The sequence below is a fragment of the Lucilia sericata genome, unplaced genomic scaffold, assembly GCF_015586225.1.
Source record: "Lucilia sericata isolate MDLA Ls3-8-SP2 unplaced genomic scaffold, ASM1558622v1 Contig000409F_arrow, whole genome shotgun sequence".
NCBI classification, from domain to species: Eukaryota; Metazoa; Arthropoda; class Insecta; order Diptera; family Calliphoridae; genus Lucilia; species Lucilia sericata.
In genome coordinates, this window is record NW_023994427.1 from 15,507 (window position 1) to 33,400 (window position 17,894).

Below are 17,894 nucleotides of genomic sequence, written 5' to 3' on the forward strand. Positions count from 1 at the left end.
ATATGAAAAGAAAATTTTCTATAAAAAGGAAGATAAAAAAGAAAATTTATCAAAAGTTTTCTATAGAAAAATGTAAAAAAAGAAAATATATCAAAAACTTTCTATAAAAAAATAAAATTTTTCGAAAATTTCCTTTTAAAAATAAAATTTATCAAAAATTCGTTATAAAAAAATTAAAAAAAAATCTAAATACAAATTTGATTGAAAATTGTCTTTTAAATGATATTTTTTCACAAATTTTATTAAAAATTTTTATTATTAATTGTTTCTGAATTGAAATTAAATTAATTTTACTATTGCTTAATTTGCAAATCCACATTTATCCAGACGAATTATATTTATCTAAACTTACCATCTCTGTACTAGTCAACATTAATTACAATCTGGCAACATTTATATTTTGCGGCAGATACCCGCGCCGATTCGCTCTAAAAACGACTAAGCCTAGCCGCCGAACAAAATTTCAAAGCCACCGACGTAGAAAATGTTTCAGCTTAAAAATTTCGCCATATTTTGTATAATTTAGAGAACACTTTCGCTAAATTAATAGAATTTTACAATATAAAATTCATTTATTTTCATTTAACCAAATTTTCTTTTATCTAATAATAAGCCGCTCATTGAAATATAAGCCGCTCATTGAAATATTTTCGTATTTACGTGCCTACAGCAAGTCGCTGCTTTTACTTCAAACACTTTAAAGAAAAAAGTGTTTGCTACAAACACGAGATACGAAAAATACATTGCTGCTTAATCTGTTAAAATATTTTTGTACAGGCTATACGAAACCAGCAGATAACTATCCATTCGCCCGGTACAATTCAATTAGGGATCGTTTCAAGTCCTTATAATTCAGCTATATGCAGAAACGAATGCGATTTCTATTTCGATAAAAATAAATTTATGAATTTTAACTTTTTGACATTTTTTAAACTGATTCTAAGAAGTTGTTTCGGATACGTTCCATGCAAAGTTCTAAAATAATTAATTTCCTAGTTATTTTTTTTTTTTTAATTGAGTTATATTTTAATGAATTAACAATTCTTCTAACTCATTCCTTTTGATTTTATTCCTATAATTAATTATTAAAGCTTTCGATATAGTTGAATGAAATCTCATGAAGGTGAAAGGTATAAAAATGAAGAGTTACAATCGTGAGTTTAAAAATAAATCTCGTGAAAATGAGTTGTATAACTACAGAAATACATAACATAGTATTCACGAATATAAAAATTTCCTTGTCTGGTCGACAATTCCGATTTTTAAAATATTGCTTCAAAATCCCACTTTTTAATCTTTCGGATTCCGTTTTTATTTAAGATCGTTGAAAATTTAAAAACACAACTGAACACTTTTGCGGCTTATTGCCGTCTTTAAGCCGCTGCCGACATTTTTAGTGACAGCCACCGTTAATATTTGTCGGCGCAGGGCTCTGTTGTGCGGCGGTCGGATTTGACAAAGTGTTTTTATATCTGTGCGGGAACGGATGATTGTGTGTGCTTACGAGAAAAAATACGAAAAAATAAAGAAAATTCTTATTTTACAATACATATATATTTATGTATATATATATAAAAAGTTTCCATTATACATTTAAAAATTATTTATTTTAAAAAAATATAAAAAAGAACGAAAAAAATAAAAGAAGTGATTGCAAAATTAGAATGGAAGCAGCTATAAGTGATGAAATATTTTATCAACAAAATCATAATAATAAATTATTAACCAATGAAACAATAACAAGTGACTATGACTCCTCCGCCTATAATACAAGCACAAATCTATCAACGTCTTCCTTATCAAATTGTTCTTCCATATCTTCGCCGTCGTCGTCATTTACTAAATCCCCTACACTGGAAAAAATGAAAACAATGTCAGCAGCAGAGGGCTACACACAATTGGAGCACGATGACACAACAATGCTAAATGATTACTTTCATACAGCACAGGTGCCGTCAACGCTGCAGCTACAGCAGCAGTTGTTGCCACAAACACAGCAACAAATAAATCAACAGGTGCTGCAACAATTAGGTTTTAATTTGTACGACGATAATTTAGATCTTAATTATGCCACCAACATCACTACTACAGAAAATATCACAGAAAACTCTTTAAATAGTAATAATTTATCTACTCTCTATGGCACTACTACACCTACTTCACCCTCCTTACTTAACGTTAGTAATAGTAACGATGAGATAAATAGTAATTTTTCCCATAAACTGTTGGGCCTAACAACGAACGATACAAATTTATATATTGATGATGATTTCATTTTAAACTATTTAAATCCTGCAAACGACATGTCACCAACAACAGCAACTAATGCCAACAGTTTGTATAACATGGACAGCAACCACCAACAACAGAATCATAACCCACTATTATCACCTTCATCTTTATTACATACTAGCACACATTTAGATTCACCCTCATCTATACTAAACACAAACACCAATACATCATCTTCATGCATAAACTCACCAGCCTCGGACTTAAATTATATGGAATTACAAGGATCTGCTACGTCGTCATCATCTTCATCCTCCAATACACCTTGTTCGTTAATTGGCATTAGTAATGATAGTAGTATCAATTCATTTAATGATTTCTCAACGGGAGAAAATGGTATTTGTTTTAAATTTGAATATGCTTTTGAAAATCAAAAGTTAGTACAAGTACAACCTCCACCAACAGAAACATCAATACTTTCTCTGCCTTCGATTGCCACCACTGCCACCAGTAATAGTAGTACAAGTGGTGGTGGTGATGTTATATCTATGACAGAACCCATTTCTATAATGACTTCATCGTATGATTCTACCGATGGTGGAGGAGGAAGAGTAGATCTTTCACCATCATCATTAATACCGGCGTCTTATGTTATATCCCCCTCCCAAACGTCGTCAAAGCATAATATGGTCAATATATCGAATGAAAGGTAGTTTATAGTTTTGTTGTTTAACTATTTTGCATTTTTCCGATTTCCTTGATTTCTTTCTATCACAGCTTGTTACTGCTGCTTGTAAAAAGCTTTTTTTTTTTTTTTTGTAAATATTTCTTATTATTTTTGTTGTACATTTGTACTCGTAATTTTTGTTTAAGTGGTAGATTGATAATTTTTGCTTAATATTTATATACATTTTGTTTGTTTATCTTTTTATAAGTATTAATTTTTATTTTTAACCGCCTGCAAAAGATACCAAAAAAAAAAACGTTGATGTTTCTGATTAATATTGAGCCTAGACAAAATTAAGACGAAGTTTTTTGCTTTTTTTTAGATAATGCTTTGTTTTTTTTTTGTGTGTAATTTAAACGGAGCATTTGCTTTGTATTTTAAACTTGTAGGAGTTATTGTAGATATTTTTTTAAATATTTAAAATTACGCTTATCATTTTTGTTATAAAATCTATTTCAATAGCATTGTGTTATTATGCGTTACCATGTTCAAAATTTCGAAAATTTTAGGTCATAATCTTAGTTTTAGTTGTATTAGAAACCAATTACTTAAAATCTTTTAAAATTTTTAATGTAGTTTCGTAAAATAAGTATTTTAATCCACACTTCCCTAAGGGACTCAATAGCTACTGCGCTATCAAGCTAGCTCGAAGACAGGGAGTCAGCAATTGCTGATCTTGCGGCTAGAGTGGTACTCGCCTTGGAAAAGTAATTAACAGAGAGTATTCCCAAACTGTCAAGTGGGAGGTGATTTTTTAGTATTATGCTTATCCCATGAACCGTCTGTCAAGGGTAAAAACCTTCACTTAAGCCTTCGCATCTACATATCATGATTGGAAAATATTAATTTTAGTTTCATTAAAGGCCAATTTCCTAAAGTTTTAAATTTTGAAAATAATTTAAAAATTTTTTTATGAATTTTTTAAGTTTTTTAGGTTAATTCGAAAATTCGAACATAATATCAAAAAACATTTAAAGATTAGAAAATATCTGAAAGTCATGATGATTTATACAAAAAGTTATTTTAGTTTAATTTAGATCAATTTTATTTCCATTTGAAATTCGAAAATTCGAATTTAATTTCGAAATTTTTTTAAAACTTTGGAATTTATTTCTAAACGTTGAGGATTCATAAAATTATAAATTTAGTTTAATTCGAGGACTATTTCTTACAGTTTACAATTTCGAACATAAAAATTTTGAAAAAAATTTAAAAATTTGATGAATTTTTAAAGTATTTTAATGTATTTTTAAAATAAAAGACGCTAAGTTCGATAATTCGAAACTAAATTTGAAAAATTGAAAAAAATTTAAAAAAAAAAAAATCTGGAAATTATGATGATTTCCAAATAAAGTAATTTTAGTTTAATTTAGATCAATTTTATTTCCAATTGAAATTCGAAATATCGAATTTAATTTCGAAAATTTTTTAAAGGATTTGGAAATTATTTCTAAACCTTGAGGATTCATAAAATTATAAATTTAGTTTAATTCGAGAACTATTTCTTACAGTTTACAATTTCGAACATATAATTTTTGAACAAAAATGTTAAATTTTAATGCATTTTCAAAATGGAAGCTTTTTCGAAAATTCGAACTTATGTTCGAAAAAATTTTAAAACTATGAAAATAATCTCTAAGTTATAAGGAATCATAAAAATATAATTTTAGTTTTATTTGAGACCAGTTTTCAATTTCAAACTTAAAAATTTTGAACAAAAAATTTAAATTTTTTAAGTACAGTACGAAAGTACGAAAGCGCCTGACATTATATCATTAACCAGGATTTGCCTGTATTTTTAATGTATTTTCAAAATATAAGCTTTTTAGGTTAAGTTCGAAAATTCGAACTTATGTTCGAAAAAATTTTAAAACTATGAAAATAATCTCCAAGTCATAAGGAATTATAAAAACATAATTTTAGATTTATTTGAGATCAATTAAAACACACATTTCCATTTCGATGTCAAAATTTTTAATTCAATTTAAAATTTTTTATAAATTTCTTAAGAATTTTTAAAGTAGTAGAGTAAAAGTTTTTTAAGTTTATTTCGAACTTAGATTCAAAGTTCTATACACACATACGCAAGTTTTTTTTCAAAAAGTTGTTTCTCTATTTTTCTTTAACTTTTTAAAATAAACATTTGCAAATTAATTTTTCTGACAATTTTATAAACATTATACGTTTAAAAATAAATAAATTATTTTATCTAATAAAACAACATTTGTTGCATTTCAAATGAAATTTTAACAAAAATACCTTATATTACTCATTAGAAATCATTAAATTTTATATTTGTATAAACATTTAATTGTAAAAATTGGAGAAAATACTCATTAAAACAATATTAAATTAAATAACACTGTTGTATACAAAAAATTGTTGTATACAATTTGATGTTAAAAATTAACAACAATACAAGAACAATCAAAAAATGTCTGTGGGTCCCACGCAACATTAAAAATTTATACACATAATACATACTTATAAACTTAAAATTTATGATTTGGAAAATCACAAATCTATAAATAAACTATTGATAAAAAGAAATTTTTTAAAAGAATATATTTTAAAGGAAAAAATAACAAAACAAAAAATGTGTATTTTTATAAATAAAAAGAAGAAGAAAAAAGTTTTTTAATTAAACAAAAATAAAGTAAACATTTAGTAAGCCTATTTAGCTGTTTTTAAAATGTATTAAATTTTTGTAAAAATGAAACCATGTTTCAATTTTCTAAAACAATTTTTTAATAATTTAGAATATTTAATATAGACAATAGCGTCATCCATCCCTCGTCATTGACTTTGGCGTATTAGTAGTACTCGGCACAAAAACAAAATTATTTGTTTTTTCCACAAGTATATGTAAAATCTCAAAAAAAAAACATGAAATTAAAAAAAAATTGTTTTGTATATTGGGGGCGTTTACAGACATCATGTTTTCTCTATTATTTGCAGCATGTGCTGCTGTGCATTCGATATTTTATTTTTAAGAGAATTTTTGCAAATTTGTTTTAGTTTTATTTTTAAACTTTTTTTTTTTTTTGATTTCTATAATTTGGCAAAAATATTCTAAATTTTAATTTAATTTGTTTAAAATTTAAATAATACAACAAAAAACAGTTTTATATATACAAAATAATTGTGTGTGTGGGCAGCTGGTACATGCAACAAAATGTTTAACGATTCCTTGTATACATGCAATCATACAAATGTATTTATGTATATTTGTTCATGTGCTGTAGTTCATCAAATACTTTGAGTGGAACCATGCAAATCCAAATAATATTTTATCATTTTAATATTCTGTTCCGTAAGAAAAACAAGTGTATTATTGTTTTTATTTTAAGGACATTGTTGATTTGTTTATTATAAACAAATTCTTAATACTTTTTGTACGGTTAACTTTATAACAAGAATTCATAATAAATAATTCTTTTGTTTCCATCATAGTTACATCTTCACTTCGAAAATCTGAAAATTTTAAAATGGTTTTTAAAGGAAAACTGTTTTTCTAATGGAATTTTGTTTAACAAGTTTATTCAATTAATGGCCTTAAATTTTTGTTTTGAAAATCATTTTTATTTATATTCCTCTACTCTACTAGCCATAGCTTTGTTGCTATTTGGAATCAAATAATGCCAAAGAAATTTTTATTTATATTTTTCCTCAAATCTCATAAATTTCAATTTAGCCGTTAATTTAGTGACTAATGTTGTTGTTATTGTTCTTTTTCATTTCTTTCTTTTTCATAAATCAGGTGTTTGTTGTTGAATAAGTTTACACCTGATGCAGAATCATAAATTATTTCTGTTTTCATATTTTTGTGGTATTTTTTTTTTTTAATTTTTCAATATTATTTTTTGATATTAAATAAAAATTTCTATATGCATTTATACTAGAGTGTGTAGGAGAATCTTTTAAAATCATACATGGGAATTTTTCATTAAGCATTAAAATTTCATTACCATTTATAGAAAAAATTGTAATGAAAAATATTTTAAGTACCATTTAATGAAAATTATATTTTTTTCATTATAACTTTTTTTGATAATGGTAATGAATTTGATAATGAATTTTCAAAAACGAATTTAATTAGTATTTATAATTGTCGAAAAATATATTAAGGAAAATTTTTCGAAGATTCGAGGTTTGAAAGCTTTTAAAACCAGTTCCCGTAGCCCAAATTGGCTGAAATTTTGCAGTCATAAGTACATCTGATGACAATACAATAATATGTTCGAATATTCGAAATTAAGTTCGAAAATTCGAAGTTATTTTCGAAAACTTTTTTATGTTTTTAAATTAATCTCTGTGTCATAAAACCTAAAAAAAAAATTTCGAAAATTCGAACTTGTGTTCGAAAAACTTTTAAAGCTGTTAAAACTAGTTCTTCTAGTCCGAATGTGCTGAAATTTGGCATACATGATTTCACCTAATGACAATACATTATAATGTTCGGATATTTGAAATTAATTTCGAAATTCGAACTAATGTTCGAAAATTTTTAAAATCTATTGAATAATGGTAATGAAAATTTATTTTTATATAATTACTAATGAAATCGTTTCATTAAAAACCATTACCATTAGACAAAATAATGCTAATGAAAAAAATAATAATTATAATTTTTTTCAATTTAATGCTAATGAAATCGTCAATTAATTAGTCGATATAATTAACTACTCCCATGTATGTTTAAAATAATATTACTCCTACTTGGTTAATTTCTAATTGAACAAAAGCCATATTTGAAATAATTTTATTTTAAAATAATATTAACATTTTTTGAATATATATACATATGTATCTTTAGTTTAGTTCCCGTTTAGCTCTAGTTTAGCTATAGTTTAGTTCTAGTTTAGTTCTAGTTTAGTTCTAGTTTAGTTCTAGTTTAGTTCTAGTTTAGTTCTAGTTCAGTTCTAGTTCAGTTCTAGTTTAGTTTTAGTTTAGTTCTGTTTGAGTTTTAGTTCAGTTTTAGTTCAGTTCTAGTTCAATTCTTGTTTAGTTCTAGTTTAGTTCTAGTTTAGTTCTAGTTTAGTTCTAGTTCAGTTCTAGTTCAGTTCTAGTTCATTTCTACTTCAGTTTTAGTTTAATTCAGTTCTAGTTCAGTTCTGGTTCAGTTCTAGTTCGGTTCTAGTTCTGTTCTATTTCAGCTCCAGTTCAGTTCTAGTTCAGATCTAGTTCAGTTCTAGTTCAGTTCTAGTTCAGTTCTAGTTCAGTTCTAGTTCAGTTCTAGTTCAGTTCTAGTTCAGTTCTAGTTCAGTTCTAGTTCAGTTCTAGTTCAGTTCTAGTTCAGTTCTAGTTCAGTTCTAGTTCAGTTCTAGTTCAGTTCTAGTTCAGTTCTAGTTCAGTTCTAGTTCAGTAGTTCAGTTCTAGTTCAGTTCTAGTTCAGTTCTAGTTCAGTTCTAGTTCAGTTCTAGTTCAGTTCTAGTTCAGTTCTAGTTCAGTTCTAGTTCAGTTCTAGTTCAGTTCTAGTTCAGTTCTAGTTCAGTTCTAGTTCAGTTTCTAGTTCAGTATCTAGTTCAGTTCTTAGTTCACAGTTCTAGTTCAGTTCTAGTTCAGTTCTAGTTCAGTTCTAGTTCAGTTCTAGTTCAGTTCTAGTTCAGTTCTAGTTCAGTTCTAGTTCAGTTCTAGTTCAAGTTCTAGTTCAGTTCTAGTTCAGATCTAGTGTTAGTTCTAGTTCAGTTCTAGTTCAGTGTCTAGTTCAGATCTAGTTTAGTTCTAGTTCAGTTCTAGTTCAGTTCTAGTTCAGTTCTTAGTTCAGTTCTAGTTTCAGTTCTAGTTCAGTTCTAGTTCGAGTTCTAGTTCAGTTCTAATTCAGTTCTAGTTCAGTTCTAGTTCAGTTCTAGGTCAGTTCTAGTTCATTCCTAGTTCAGTTCTAGTTCAGTTCTAGTTCAGTTCTGAGTTCCAGTTCTAGTTCAGTTCTAGTTCAGTTCCTAGTTCAGTTCTCTTCAATTCTAGTTCAGTTCTAGTTCAGTTCTAGTTCAGTTCTCTTCAATTCTAGTTCAGTTCTATTTCAGTTCTAGTTCAGTTCTAGTTTAGTTCTAGTTCAGTTCTAGTTCAGTTCTAGTTCAGTTCTAGTTCAGTTCTAGTTCAGTTCTAGTTCAGTTCTAGTTCAGTTCTAGTTTAGTTCTAGTTCAGTTCTAGTTCAGTTCTAGTTCAGTTCTAGTTCAGTTCTACTTCAGTTCTAGTTCCGTTCTAGCTCAGTTCTAGTTCAGTTCTAGTTCAGTTCTAGTTCAGTTCTAGTTCAGTTCTAGTTCAGTTCTAGTTCAGTTCTAGTTCAGTTCTAGTTCAGTTCTAGTTCAGTTCTAGTTCAGTTCTAGTTCAGTTCTAGTTCAGTTCTAGTTCAGTTCTAGTTCAGTTCTAGTTCAGTTCTAGTTCAGTTCTAGTTCAGTTCTAGTTCAGTTCTAGTTCAGTTCTAGTTCAGTTCTAGTTCAGTTCTAGTTCAGTTCTAGTTCTAGTTCAGTTCTAGTTCAGTTCTAGTTCAGTTCTAGTTCAATTCTAGTTTAGTTCTAGTTTAGTTCTAGTTCAGTTCTAGTTCATTTCTACTTCAGTTTTAGTTTAGTTCTATTTGAGTTTTAATTCAGTTCTAGTTCAGTTCTAGCTTAGTTCTAGTTCAGTTCTAGTTCAGTTCTAGTTCAGTTCTAGTTCAGTTCTAGTTCAGTTCTAGTTTAGTTCTAATTCTGTTCTAGTTCAGTTCTGGTCTAGTCCAGTTCTAAAAAATTAAGTTCGAAATAAATAAAAGTAAAATTATATCTTCGAATGCACGTCATTTCAAGATTATAACTTAATTTCGAATCAATATTTTGTGTTATAAATTAAAAAAAAGTTCTAGTTTAGTTCTAGTTTAGTTCTAGTTTAGTTCTAGTTTAGTTCTAGTTCAGTTCTAGTTCATTTCTACTTCAGTTTTAGTTTAGTTCTATTTGAGTTTTAATTCAGTTCTAGTTCAGTTCTAGCTTAGTTCTAGTTCAGTTCTAGTTCAGTTCTAGTTCAGTTCTAGTTCAGTTCTAGTTCAGTTCTAGTTTAGTTCTAATTCTGTTCTAGTTCAGTTCTGGTCTAGTCCAGTTCTAAAAAATTAAGTTCGAAATAAATAAAAGTAAAATTATATCTTCCAATGCACGTCATTTCAAGATTATAACTTAATTTCGAATCAATATTTTGTGTTATAAATTAAAAAAAAGTTTGATTTAATGAATCCTTACGATTTAAAAATTATTTTAGCAGCACCAAAGTTTTGATTTTTTAACTTACCTTAAAACATTTATAATCTAAAACTATTTTGAAAATACATATGTACTTTAAAATTCACGAAAATTTAAAAAATTTTTTTAATATTTTTAAATTCGAAGACTTTATTACAAATAATAAAGAGTTTTATTAAGTATTCAACATTTTAAAATTTTCTATTTTTAAATATTTTTGAAAATTTGAACAGAAGTTTGTATAAAAAAACAATTTTTGTAAAATAAGTTTATTTTTTCAATATTGACAAATAATGTACATTATACATACAAAACCAAATGGAAAATTTTTGCAAACAAATAAATAATAAATCTTCCCCCTTTACTTAAAAATATAATAAATAATAAATGCAAATTTTTCAAAATTTCAAAAAACATTTCAAAAAATATTGAAACAAACGACTATTGTCTATTTAAATGGCTATAATTTTATAAATAGAGCCAATTTTATCCATTATTGCTTTTTTATTGAATGCATTTAAATTCTAAGTGGTTTTCTATCACATTTCATTATTAATAAAATATTTAAAATAAATATTTTTCAATTTGTTAAATGTCGTTCTAATAAAACGCCTTCAAAAAAATATTGAAAATTTTTTTTTCTACCAAATATTAATTCTATTTCGGTTTGAAATTCATACAGATAGACAGACAGATATATTTGCTTATTTGTATGTCAACGACCAAGGTCAAAATATTAAAGATCTAAACAACTGAATATTTCAGTCTTCCTACTCTCGAAAAGAAATAATAATAATAAAATAAAATTTTATTTATAATATTGAATTTATTGTATAAATAATGTTCATTTTCCTTCGTTCTTATTTTTTTTTTTGCATTATTTAACTGTATATAGCAACAAAATTTTGAAATTAGCCGGCAAAATAAAACCAAACTGCTGCTGCTTATGCATTAAATAGTTTATTACTTAATCCATGTGTTTGTCGTTTGTTATTATTATTGTTTAAAATTTAAACAAATTAAAGAAATGTTTAAAAAAACATGCTTTATTGACAAAACGTTTGTTGTTGTTGATGTTTTTTTGGGAAAGCATTTTACTAAAACCCATACAAACCAAACAAATGAAAAACATTTGCTGTGTGAAAACAAATTTAAAAAAAAAACACTGTTTATGTTGTTCGTACTAAACAAAATAAAAATAAAAACAAAACTAAAAAAAATAACTCAATAACACTAATTTATTTTCTTTTTCTTTAATATTTTTAATACATTTTACTATCAATATTATAAAAAAACACATTTATACATACAAACATGCAAAAAAACATAAATGTATATGTATCACAAAAAACAGGTGCGAGCAAACTAAACGCAAAATGAAACAAAAAAATGGAAATTCTTTTTTTTTTTAAATATAAAAAATTTTTCTTTTTATTTTGGGGTTTTGAAAAAAAAAACATCATCACCAATCAACTACCAAAACAACAACAATAAAACAAACATTTAAATACTAAAACACAACAAAATGTAAATCGAAAATAAAAAAAAAATATCTAAAAATGAATAATGATAAAATTATTGCGAACATTATTTGTACGATTTGTTTATTAGTTATATGGAAGTAAATAATGAGCCTGATGAACTTTCATTATGTATACGACCTGGTGCCTTACACAAACAGAAAGGAGAGCCAACTTATGCAACAGTTTCTTTCGAGGTACTAGAACTTTTTCCACATCACTGATACCACTGTTACCACTAGTACTACTACTTACTATTAAAACTTTACTACTACCACTACTCTAATCGCTAATGTAAACAAACAAAATGAATAACATTTAATTATTATGAAATTTTCTAGTATTAAGAATATTTTTTGATTATATTATATTTTTAATAATAATGTTGAAGACTCAACAGTTCAAAACAGTTGTCGATTTCCCATAAAAGATAAAATTCGGGACAGTTTTTAATGTTTATTGCAGAATAATTTGTTAGTAATCAAAATAACTCAAAAGAGTTCTAGTTCAGTTCAAGTTAAGTTCTAGTTCAGTTCAAGTTAGTTCTAGTTCAGTTCAAGTTAGTTCTATTTCAGTTCTAGTTGAGTTCTAGGTGAGTTCTAGTTCAGTTCTAGTTCAGTTTTAATTCAGTTCCAGTTCAGTTCTAGTTCTAGTTCAGTTCTAGTTCAGTTTTAGCTCAGTTCTAATTCAGTTCTAGTTCCCTTCAGTTCAGTTCTAGTTCAGTTCTAGTTCTAGTTCAGTTCTAGTTCAGTTCTAGTTCAGTTCTAGTTCAGTTCTAGTTCAGTTCTAGTTTAGTTCTAGTTCAGTTCTAGTTCTAGTTCAGTTCTAGTTCAGTTCTAGTTCTAGTTCAGTTCTAGTTTAGTTCTAGTTCAGTTCTAGTTCAGTTCTAGTTCAGTTCTAGTTCAGTTCTAGTTCAGTTCTAGTTCAGTTCTAGTTCAGTTCTAGTTCAGTTCTAGTTCAGTTCTAGTTCAGTTCTAGTTCAGATCTAGTTCAGTTCTAGTTCAGTTCTAGTTCAGTTCTAGTTCAGTTTTAATTCAGTTCCAGTTCAGTTCCAGTTCAGTTCTAGTTCAGTTTTAGCTCAGTTCTAATTCAGTTCTAGTTCAGTTCTAGTTCAGATCTAGTACAGTTCTAGTTCAGTTCCAGTTCAGTTCTAGCTCAGTTCTAGTTCAGTTCTAGTTCAGTTCTAGTTCAGTTCTAGTTCAGTTCTAGTTCAGTTCTAGTTCAGTTCTAGTTCAGTTCTAATTCAGTTCTAGTTCAGTTCTAGTTCAGTTCTAGTTCAGTTCTAGTTCAGTTCTAGTTCATTTCTAGTTCAGTTCTAGTTCAGTATTGGTTCAGTTCTAGTTATGTTCAGTTCTAGTTCAGTTTTAGTTCAGTTCTAGTTCAGTTCTAGTTCAGTTCTAGTTCAGTTCTAGTTCAGTTCTAGTTCATTTCTAGTTCATTTCTAGTTCATTTCTAATTCATTTCTAGTTCAGTACTAGTTCAGTTCTAGTTCAGTACTAATTCAGTTCTAGTTCAGTTCTAGTTCAGTTCTAGTTCAGTTCTAGTTCAGTTCTAGTTCAGTTCTAGTTCAGTTCTAGTTCAGTTCTAGTTCAGTTCTAGTTCAGTTCTAGTTCAGTTCAAGTTCAGTTCTAGTTCAGTTCTAGTTCAGTTCTAGTTCAGTTCTAGTTCAGTTCTAATTAAGTTCTAGTTCAGTTCTAGTTCAGTTCTAGTTCAGTTTTAGTTCTAGTTTAGTTCTAGTTCAGTTCTAGTTTAGTTCTAGTTCAGTTCAGTTCAAGTTTAGTTCTAGTTCAATTCTAAATGAGTTTTTATCTTTATTGAAAAATATTGTTTATCAAAAAATATTCAAAATAACTAGAAATTATTGCGAACTTTTAGAAATAAATATTTTTTTGCTTTTTAGTGCAAAACTCAATTTTAAAAAATCGCTGCGTTTAATATACGATCTACTACTTGGCCTGGCCTTAACCATAAATTTAATCAGTTTTATTTCGAAAAAAAAAGCAAATGCGAAATCAAAGGTATTCTAACACACGCACATTAAAAAATATAATAATGAAACAAAAAAAGGGGAAATATTAATCATCAGTTGGAATATTATGCTTTTTTTGTTATTTTTTTATAATTATGCTTGCTGCCGATTAGTTGCTGTTTTTACAAAAAAACAAATCTCACACACAAACAATTATTATTTATAAAAAAGAAAATTGCCATAAAATTTAATTTAATTGCATGTAGTTTTCTAAATTAAATGATGTATTTACTTTTTTTAAATCTTTAGTAGATTATTTTTTTTAATCATATTTAATTTGAATTTTATTTTCTAATTATGTGTTTTTTTGTTAATTTCCCTATCTTTAGAGTTCGGATGAATCACTATCACGTTACAAGTGCAACTATGAGAATTGCAATCGCAGTTACAGCACAATTGGTAATTTGAGAACACATTTAAAAACTCACAAGGGTAAGTGTAATATGAAAAAGCTATTGGGATTTTTTATCCTTTTTGATTTAACTTAGGAATAATATTTTCCAATTTTAATAAAAATGTTCCCCTTTTTTTCATATTTTTCAATTTTTGTATGTTTATTTTCTTTTAGGTGAATATCGCTTCAAATGCCCCGAAGAGGGATGTGGCAAAGCATTTTTAACTTCCTACAGTTTGAAGATCCACATACGTGTGCACACAAAAGTTAAACCCTATGAATGTGATGTCGGAGGCTGTGAAAAAGCCTTTAATACACGCTATAGGTGAGATGAGATGAGAGCATTTAAATACTTTCAAAATCTATTTACAATTATTAATTCTAGTTCAGTTTTAGTTGAGTCCTAGTTTAGTTATAGTTCTGTTCTAGTTCAGTTCTAGTTCAGTGCTAGTTCAGTGCTAGTTCAGTTCTAGTTCAGTTCTAGTTCAGTTCTAGTTCAATTCTAGTTCAGTTCTAGTTCTAGTTCAGTTCAGTTCTAGTTCAGTTCTAGTTCAGTTCTAGTTCAGTTCTAGTTCAGTTCTAGTTCAGTTCTAGTTCAGTTCTAGTTTAGTTCTAGTTCAGTTCTAGTTCAGTTCAGTTCTAGTTAAGTTCTAGTTCAGTTCTAGTTCAGTTCTAGTTCAGTTCTAGTTCAGTTCTAGTTCGGTTCTAGTTCAGTTCTAGTTCAGTTCTAGTTCAGTTCTAGTTCAGTTCTAGTTCAGTTCTAGTTCAGTTCTAGTTCAGTTCTAGTTCAGTTCTAGTTCAGTTCTAGTTCAATTCTAGTTCAGTTCTAGTTCAGTTCCAGTTCAGTTCTAGTTCAGTTCTAGTTCATTTCTAGGTCAGTTCTAGTTTATTTCTAGTTCAGTTCTAGTTCAGTTCTAGTTCAGTTCTAGTTCAGTTCTAGTTCAGTTCTAGTTCAATTCTAGTTCAGTTCTAGTTCAGTTCTAGTTCAGTTCTAGTTCAGTTCAAATTCAGTTCTAGTTCAGTTCTAATACAGTTCTAGTTCAGTTCCAGTTCAGTTCTAGTTCAGTTCAAATTCAGTTCTAGTTCAGTTCTAATACAGTTCTAGTTCAGTTCCAGTTCAGTTCTAGTTCAGTTCTAGTTCAGTTCTAGTTCAGTTCTAGTTCAGTTCTACTTCAGTTCTAATTCAGTTCTAGTTCAGTTCTAGTTCAATTCTAGTTCAGTTGTAGTTCAGTTCTATTTCGGTTCGAGTTCTTTTTTTAATTTTAAGCTTTTTTTCATAATTTCCATATTTTTAGAACATTTTTGTTAATTTTTATTTTACTTTTCCAGACTCCATGCCCATTTACGCCTGCACAATGGCCAAACGTTTAACTGTGACCAGTGTAAGAAATGTTTTACTACTCTTAGCGATTTAAAGAAACACATGCGCACCCATACCCAAGAGAGACCCTACAAATGTCCCGAAGATACATGTGGCAAAGCATTTACTGCCTCGCATCATCTTAAGACACACATACGCACCCACACCGGAGAACGTCCTTATCCATGCGAAGAGACCAGTTGTCAAAAATCCTTCAGTACTTCACACAGTTTGAAGTCACACAAGAAAACCCATCAGAAACAGACTCAGAATCGACCACCGAGGGAACGTAAAACCAAAAATAAAAATCGTAAAAATGAAAATTCTAATAATAACGACAGTGCTGGGGAACAGGATTTGAAATTGGTAAAACAAGAAATGGATAAAATTTCCTCATACACGGAAGAAACTAACTCCACCTTTAATGGCAGTGAATTTGAAGGCAGCGGAGTCAATGATGAATTGAAAGCACAACAGTCTTCCACAGCATTTGTTAAATCGGAAGCAGTGGAATGTAATATCAATGATATGTATAACGTGCAGGTGCCAGAAATTAAATCTTCACAGTATACAGCTCTAGCACCCAAAATTGAAAGTATGCCCATGCCAGAAACTTCACAAGCTTTTCAGGTGGCCTATGCAGCCGAGGAGGAGATACCAACACCTTGGATTGATGCGGGAGTCTTAGTGTCAAAACCTATATTGCCTATGGCCCCGGTAACATCGGCCTGTGTGGCCATACCCACAGAAATGCCCAGCTATGTTAATTTACAGCCCAATTATTCAAATGCCATGTCGATTGTAAATCCTCCCTACCAGGTGGCAACAGAAAATGCCAATCCCAACTTAGCCATGGAAATTGATAACAATGACATGATCAACAACAGTATTAATAACAGACAACAACAACATAATGCCTATCATCAAATTCCTAATGCCAGCAATACTCTTGCACAAGATGTTATGCCGCTACAGGAGAACATAGAGGATTTGTTAAAGGGTACCGATTACAGCAGTGATGCTGATATGGAAACAGAATCATTACTTAATGACATTTTAATGACCATTGACAATAACACCAGTCTATTGCAGGAAACTCTACAACAGGCCGATGAAGTGCCTACAGATGGTTCGGGTCTTATAGAAGTTGATTTGCGTAATAATAAACCCACGCTAAAACAAATAACAGCTGAAGCTGGCATCTGCAGCTGTACCAATTGTAAATGTGATAAAACCAAAAATTGCCAAGGTGACTGCTCCACTGAGGCGCCTTGTGGTAAAAAGCAAACTAATTTTAAAAGTGCCCCTAAAGGCGGCTGCTGTGGGCATAAAAATAATGCTAAAAAACCTTTAAGTAAACGTGAAACGGAAATGAATCAAAATATTGAAGATGTGGCCATGTTATTGCAAAATCTAGCCTCCATGGGTAGTGGCCGAAAAGGAGGTTGCTGTGGTGGTGGTGCTGGCAATAAGGAAACTAACACAACTGAAATGAATACTAACAAAACCTCCTGTTGTTCAGGACCTACTAATAAACCTATGGCTACTTCAGCTTGTTGCTCTATGCCCGAAACAAAACCATCTTCTGGCTGCTGTTCACAGGAAAAAACTTTGCCACCCAAAACCAGCTCATGTTGTTCTTCAGCAGACAGTAAAATGATGCCGCCGCCACCACCCTCAGTAACTAACAACACCAAGGCTCTTAAAAGTTCTTCTTGCACCTGCAAGAGTCCATCGGAAGGCGTCGCTAATGGCTGTTGTGTGGTTATCTGCATTAAAACTTTACAGGCTTTGCGTAAAGTTTTAACACGCAAAAATTTAAATCTTATGCTTTGTCCTCAAAATCAAACGAATCAACAAAGTAATTAAGAAAACAAAATTATTGTTTTGAAATTGTACTTCTTTTAAAAAGATATTTTGTTTTTCGTTTTTTTTTTTTTTTAATTCAGAGATCTTTAACAATTGTTAAATTTTGTCTTTTTATAATATATTTTTTGTTGCTTAATTAACATATAGTTTATAGTTGAAAAACAATACTTTGTTAGCTACATGCCAAAAACGGAAATTATATATAAATATTATTATTGTTTCATGCCATATTTTATATAGTATATAAATTTATAAAAAAAAAGAAGAAAAAATAACATTGTGCCTTATTATATCAAATTTTTTATTAAAATAAAAATAACCTACATACTTACTACATGCAAGAATATTGCAAGGTGTTTTTTAATTTATAGATAGATAGATAGATAGATAGATAGATAGATAGATAGATAGATAGATAGATAGATAGATAGATAGACAAATAGACAAATAGATAGATAGATAGATAGATAGATAGATAGATAGATAGATAGATAGATAGATAGATAGATAGATAGATAGATAGACAAATAGACAAATAGATAGATAGATAGATAGATA

The 17,894-nt window shown here is 28.7% G+C and overlaps 1 protein-coding gene across 1 annotated transcript; it reads left to right on the plus strand.

Moving 5' to 3' along the window:
• The first annotated feature begins 1,457 nt into the window (after positions 1–1,457).
• On the plus strand, positions 1,458–17,682 carry LOC119604608. Its single transcript, XM_037957337.1, has 5 exons — positions 1,458–2,941; positions 11,776–11,881; positions 14,043–14,145; positions 14,282–14,432; positions 15,437–17,682. Exons 1-5 carry the CDS (start codon positions 1,665–1,667, stop codon positions 17,334–17,336), a joined length of 3,537 nt encoding a protein of 1,178 aa, XP_037813265.1. The 5' UTR covers positions 1,458–1,664; the 3' UTR covers positions 17,337–17,682.
• Positions 17,683–17,894: the final 212 nt, after the last annotated feature.